At 37.6% G+C, this 7,127-nt stretch overlaps 1 protein-coding gene across 1 annotated transcript; it reads right to left on the reverse strand.

The window, feature by feature from the left end:
• Nucleotides 1–593: 593 nt before the first annotated feature.
• On the reverse strand, nucleotides 594–5,418 carry LOC134472259 (zinc finger protein 69-like). Its single transcript, XM_063233532.1, has 4 exons — nucleotides 5,293–5,418; nucleotides 4,291–4,417; nucleotides 4,031–4,091; nucleotides 594–2,506 (listed from the first exon to the last, which is right to left on the reverse strand). Exons 1-4 carry the CDS (start codon nucleotides 5,416–5,418, stop codon nucleotides 1,435–1,437), a joined length of 1,386 nt encoding a protein of 461 aa, XP_063089602.1. The 3' UTR covers nucleotides 594–1,434.
• Between the last annotated feature and the right edge of the window lie 1,709 nt (nucleotides 5,419–7,127).

Below are 7,127 nucleotides of genomic sequence, written 5' to 3' on the forward strand. Positions count from 1 at the left end.
GGCATGTACCCAGCTGTGCTTGTCATCAGAGGAGCTTGGGGCCTTCATGTTGCTGAGGACAGCAGTGGTGCCTTTCAGGATAGCCCTGGTCTTTGTTGTGTGACTTCTCAGCTCCAACATAGAACATTCAACCCACTAGCACAGCTCCTTCATCATGCTGGCATAGGCTTTCTAGCTTCCACCACTGAACCTTGGGTCTTCCCAGCATGTATTCATAAAAGACACTCCAAGAGTCCTTTTTGTAGGCTCTGGACCTCTAGTTGGACTCATGGGAGTCATTGTCCTGAGCACTGGATTTATATCTGAACTCATGTGGGACATCGCTGTGGGGTTTAGGCTTTTGACTATATAATCTGACTTTGGTGTTGCAGATAGACTTCCCGCATTTTCCTGTGTTAACTCCCATGACTATTATAAAAATAATATTATAAACTACTGTCTGCATATAATTGATCTCTGTGCACCGCCCCTGACTACAACAGTCACTATCCATACTTGAAAGTGAAAGGCACATTTCAGTTTAACATGTTTAATTACAAGATGCCATGTTGAAGCACAAAGACACTTTAAAAAATCTAGAGGTACAAGTGATTAACTGAAAACCATACATTTGCACTTGATGAGAGCTCCACCTCAGATTGTTGTTTCTGGAAAATTTGTGAAGAAATGTTTACATCAAACTTCTGTATTGATTATTTCTACAGGTTTCCTAGGGAATTTTAAAGTAAACTTAGATCTAAATTGTCTGACCAGTAACGCTTTTTCTATGTATTTAAAAACAAATACGGATTGCTGTATTTCTCACATTGCTAATCCACATAGGATCTCAGCCCAGTGAGCTCTTTCAGATATGTAACAATTATGATGTGTGCTGAGAGGATTCCTCTAACACATAAGATTTATCTCTAGTGTGAGTTTCTTCATGTATTTCACTTTTACTCTGGCTGCTGTAAGTGTCTGCACTTGCTTACATAGCCAGTGGTTCTTCCCAGTGTGAACTTTCATGTGTTTTGCAATCACTGTATGCTGTAAAACCTTTGCCACATTGTTATATACATAGGGTTTCTCACCAGTGGGAAGCCATTGATGTATTTTACAATATCCTTGTGTAGTGAAAGCTTTCACACATTCTTCAGATATGTAGGGTTTCTCAAAAGTGTGAATTTGGGGCTGGGGATTTAGCTCAGTGGCATAAGCACCTGCCTTAAGGCAGGCAGTCATACGTTTGATTCCTGGTACTGATAAAACAGAAAAAAGAAAGACCAAAAAAAAAGTGTGAACTTTTTGATGTATTGGACAATGAGTGTTTCTGCTGTAACCTTTCCCACATTCCTTACACATATAAGTTTTATGCTCACTGTGAAGATTTTCATGCATTATGCAATATGTATATATGAGCTCAACCCATTGTCATGATGCTTACATACACTGGGTTTATTTTGAGTGTGTACTTTCATGTTGCTTACAATGTGCACGTTGGGTAAAAACTTTCCCACATTGCTTACATACATAGGATTTCTCTCCAGTGTGAATTCTTTCATGTTGCTTACAGTTTCGAAGGTGGGTGAAACCTTTTCCACATTGCTTACATACATAGGATTTCTCTCCAGTGTGAATTCTTTCATGTTGCTTACACTCTGCACATGTGGTAAAAGCTTTCCCACATTGCTTACATGCATAGGGTTTCTCTCCAGTGTGAATTCTTTCATGTTGCTTACAATTTCCAAGTTGGGTGAAACCTTTTCCACATTGCTTACATACATACGGTTTCTCTCCAGTGTGAATTTTTTCATGTATCTTACAATATGCATTTGAGTTAAAAGCTTTTCCACATTGCGTACATACATAGGGTTTCTCTCCAGTGTGAATTCTTTCATGTTGCTTACAGTTTCGAAGGTGGGTGAAACCTTTTCCACATTGCTTACATACATAGGGTTTCTCTCCAGAGTGAATTCTTTCATGTTGTTTACACTCTCTACATGTGGTAAAAGCTTTCCCACATTGCTTACATACATAGGGTTTCTCTCCAGTGTGAATTCTTTGATGTTGCTTACAATTTCGAAGGTGGGTGAAACCTTTTCCACATTGCTTACATACATAGGGTTTCACTCCAATGTGAATTCTTTCATGGATTTGACATTTAATGTTACTGCTGAAAGCTGTCCCACATTTCTTACATATATATGATTTCTGCCCAGTGTGAAGTTTTTCATGAATTACACAATAAGTACGTGTACTGAAAGCTTTCTCACAGTGCTTACATTTGTAATGTTTTTCTCCAGAGTGAAGACTTCCCTGTACTTGACAATATGTACGTGGTGTAAAATCTTTTCCACATTGCTTACATACAAAGGGTTTCCCTCCACTGCAATATTTTTCATGGATGTGAACATTGTGATGTGTTTCTCTTTCTTTCACACCCACATAACCTTCTGCAGTACAAAGATATACTTCTTTACACTGACTCCAAGATGCATGTCCATAGGATTTCCCTATCTTGTCATTTCTGTAAAGAAAAAAAAAATCACATATAGGATTGATAACTATATTACTGTTTTTAATGGAGAGTTTAACAAAGCTGTTTGCAGTCTCGCTGTTTGAATCTCCACTTCATATGTTTCACTTTTGTGTCTTGATTAACTATTTCTCTGAGCACCATATATAATCATTGATCTGTGATTTCTTACTGTTTATTTTCAGATTGAAAGTAGTATTATTTCTAATTATTTTGTTTTGTTAAATCTTTCCTTACATAAAATTTTTTAAAAAAGAGCAAAATCAGTGAAATGGGTCTTGGTGTTAATGACTGCATTAATGTCAAGTTCTGTTTTTAATGCCTGCTAAGAAATTCTGACAATGAAAAAACAGAATGCCTTGTAAGATATGATGAAAACAACCATTCCCAAAAGACTGGTACACATTTGCAAATCTTTAAAGTTGGTACCTTTTGAGATGCAGAATATTTAGCTTCACTTTGGGCATGGTTACATATATGTATCACATACTGAACAATCTGATATGTTTCCCCATCACCATCTCCCTTCTGTCCTTAACTTGTAGTTCCCTTTTCCAAAGGGTAAGTCTTACCTTTCTCTGTCAACTCTCTTTCATTTCATTCCACAGTTTATATTTTGGTTTCTCATCGAAAAGAAACCCTCTGACGTTTTAGGTTTTATAGGTGAGCTATTTCACTGAATTGATGGGAGAAAGACACACCTATTTCTTATGCCAAATGACATTATGTTATTTACTTTTTGACATTATATAACACAATTTTTTTTTCTTTTCCATGCTGGGAATGAACTACAGGTATTAGTATAAAATCTCTAGCTTTTTTATTCATTTTAAGAGATTTTCACTGATCATTAAGCTGTGAAGTTAGAAAATCTGATTCCTAGGGTTCTGGGTTTACAAGAATTTACAATTACACAGAGTCTATTAACATTTTCCTTCTCCACAAATATAGTGATAGACAGCTAAGCTGCTTTAAGGCCTGATCTGTTATAAATTGATCTGCATTGTATATGAGTAAGCATGTAACTGTATTTTATGCGCATTTTGAGTTTTTAAAAATATATCCAGAAGTATGAGGGGATCACCTTCTTTAGACCACTGCATACTGATATTCAGAATGAGTGCACTTAGCATTCCACCAGCCTACTAAGACTTTTAATCAGAATAGCTGATTCTCTGGAGCAAGACTTGGAAACAGGAGCACTCGGTTTTACTTCAAATTCTATTGAAACTTAGCAATTATTAGATAATAAATATGTTGTATTCACATGTATATATGGGTAGAAAAACTGAAAGCAGAATGTCATAACTCAACATATATATGCCTTTCATACACATCTATATGCAATGTCATACATTTTCAAGATTTATTTCCCTTATTATACGTACCCTAGGTTATACACCTTTGGAAAATATTACTGACATTAAACTGAATGGTGCCTCATTTCTTTGGCAGTCATTTTTCTGACTCACTAGTTACTCAGGAAAATTCCTTCTCCTTGTGAGTGCAAATTACCTTAAGTATCTCCACTGAATTTTGCATTCTTTTTCATCTTCCTGGATATCCCCAAGTCCTCCTGAATTGTAGACATAGAAATACCAGGATTCATTAGAGTAATACATACAAATTAATAGATTTTGATTAGATTTATGATATAATGTGACCATGTTTGAGGTATGTTTCCAAATATTTTCACATTATTTTTAATGAAACAGCACTGATGAGCAAAAAACAACAATCTGATAGCATGAGTGACAAAAAAGATTCATCCTTACCTATCACAGTCATGTTCCTAATGGTTTCCTCCATCACATCTCTGTACAGGTTCTTTTGGGCAGGACTCAGCAAACTCCACTCCTCACTGCTGAAGTTCACAGCCACATCCTCAAATGTCACCACCTCCTAAAGGATCATACATACATTTCTCATAAGAAGGTTGAGACCTCAGGTCTGGGATATCTTAAATTCTACCTCCAAATCTGAATCAAAAGCAAAGTGTGGTGGTGCAAATCTATAATCCCAGCACTCAAAAGGCTGAGACTGGATGGATTCGGTGAGGTCAGGGCAATTCTAGTCTCCATAGGGTGTTCAAATCTAGCTGATATACATGCAGAAACCTTGTCTCAATAAAACAAAACTAAAGTAAACAATAAAACCAAACAAAATAGATGAATGGAGACTGATTTCTTCAAATCTTAAATCTATGTCTTGCTCATTAATTTTGTGTATATACACATTGTTTGAGACAGCAAATTTGATGCTAGATTGCAACTCACTGCTAATGTAACAGCCAAATATGAGCACTAATAATTGCACTGAGTCACAGCAACATTCCCTGTATATTGTCTCTAAAGCAGAGCTCACAGTGAGAAGCCTGCAGGAACAGCATCCACAAAGCACAGAGGCAGATAAATATCTCATCAATTGACTGGGAAGCCAAGCAAACACATCCCCTCTCTGGTAAGCCATAGTGGTCTGGCAGACTGTGGCTCTTTTTGGAGGAGAACCAGCAACAGCTCCTGAGATCCATGCCATGATGGAACTTAGGACACTGAGTAGCCAGACAATCACATTCCTTCCCTGGTAAGTGGTGGCGGTGTGGCAGACTGCTGCTCAACCATGGGGAGAACCAGCAGCAGCTCCTGAGATCCATGCCATGTTGGAACTTAGGACACTGGGAAGCCAAGCAAGCACCTCTCTTCCCTGGTAAGCAGTGGTGGTGTTGTAGACTGTGGCCCTTCCAGGGGCAAACCAGCAGCACATCGTGAGATCCACACCACATTGGAACACAGGATGCTGGGAAGCCAAGCAAGCACTGACCCTCCTTGGGAAGTGGTGGCTGTGTGGCAGACTGTGGCCCTTCCAGAGGGAGAATCAGCAGTAGCTCCTGAGATCCATGCCATGTTGGAACTTAGAATGCCAGGAAGCCAAGCAAGTGCCTCCCCTACCTGGTAAGTGGTGGCAGTGAGGCAGATTGCAGCCCTTCCAGGGGGAAAACCAGCAGCAGCTCCTGAGATCCATGCCATGTTGGAACTTAGGATGCTGTGAAATGAAACAACCTGCCTGCCTCCCTGCTAAGCAATAGTGAACCTACTGATGCACAGCCTAGAACTAAACATCCCACTTCCCCTACTACTCTTCACGTGTCATCCACATTAGCAAATGGGAACCAGAAATCTGAGCATCTCCTGGGAAGTTGACCGTATCAAATAAGGGGGACTTCCTTCTACTATCTCTTTGAAGGAAAATATTTTTATTACTGTTTTGCTTTATTCTGGTTAATGGTACTGGTCTATTAAATATTCTGTTTTGATAAGTTCTATAATGTTCTATAGTTCATCTCATTTTGATATATGTGATTGAAAGGACAACTATTACAAAGATAATGAAATATACCGTGATACTTATTACTGTTATCCCAGTAACTTGCTGTGAAGTTTTGTACCAATTTCACTGTAAGATCTTAGTTGGCCTTATTCTGTCTTGTTCTGTTATATTTTATCCCTCTCAAAATTAAAAAAAAAGAAAAAAATATCTGATCAATCACTTTGATAGACTACAGATGATGTTGCTTCAAATGTCATTTAGGCCATGGAGTACTTTTTTCTTAATATACTTAAGCAGCATTTTGAAATATGAATTTGATTTCATAGGACAAAACATAAAGCAAATCAAATATAGTACATAAATAATAGCTCAAATGTTAGTGGAAAAGAGCTGTATTTTAAAAAATGTATAAAAAATGAAACCAGCCAAAAGCTGCAAATTATACTGCAGTGTCACTTTCCATTCAGATATAAGAAATATATCTTTGGGGGCTGGTGAAGGAGTTCTTCCTTGAATTTGGGGCTATCCTAAGTTACAGAGCTTTCTAAAATAGAGAAACCCTGACTCAGACACCCCACAGAGAAAATGAAACTTGAAAAAAAGACTGCATAAGACAACTGTGGTTTGTTTTTAAAAATTATAGCCATACAATACAGAAAAATTTCAAAAATATTCAACACTTTCTGAGAAACAATGTGGATGTCTTCTATATTATACAGAAAACACTTTCATAGCTGGGTATTTAGCTCAGTGGCATAAACACCTGCCTGGAAAGCAGAGGTCATGAGTTTGATCCATGTTTTTAAAAAATTAGAATTTCAGCTTCATGACACTAGGGCATAATTAGAGATAATCAAAATTAGATCTCAAGTATGGAAAACAAAATTTATGGGTTTACAGGGATGTGGAATATTGATTGTTGCCAGACCTGGTGTTATTCACCTCAAGGAAGCAATCAGAGCCCAACTTTAACTTTATACCTACTTTAAGAACTACGTGACTTTCAGTAAATACCCTCTCTGTTGTATATTCTGCTATTGGCACCCTGAATCATACCAATCACCTCCACATCCTTTCCACACTCCTCTGATCCATCCTAAGCAGAAAGCCCTTCATGCCTAACTATTGATATCATTGCAAAATTTCTATATAGGGCTTCTCCTTACACCACTTGTAATGTTCATTGCAGAGCATTCCCATATTTAAACTGTCTATGATCAACCAAGCTACTAAATCAGCTCTTAATTCAGAGATGATACCCCTATTCCTTTCCATTCAGAAGGAT

Source organism: Cavia porcellus, unplaced genomic scaffold (assembly GCF_034190915.1).
Source record: "Cavia porcellus strain 051 isolate PalLab524CR breed Dunkin Hartley unplaced genomic scaffold, mCavPor4.1 scaffold_23, whole genome shotgun sequence".
Classification (NCBI taxonomy): domain Eukaryota; kingdom Metazoa; phylum Chordata; class Mammalia; order Rodentia; family Caviidae; genus Cavia; species Cavia porcellus.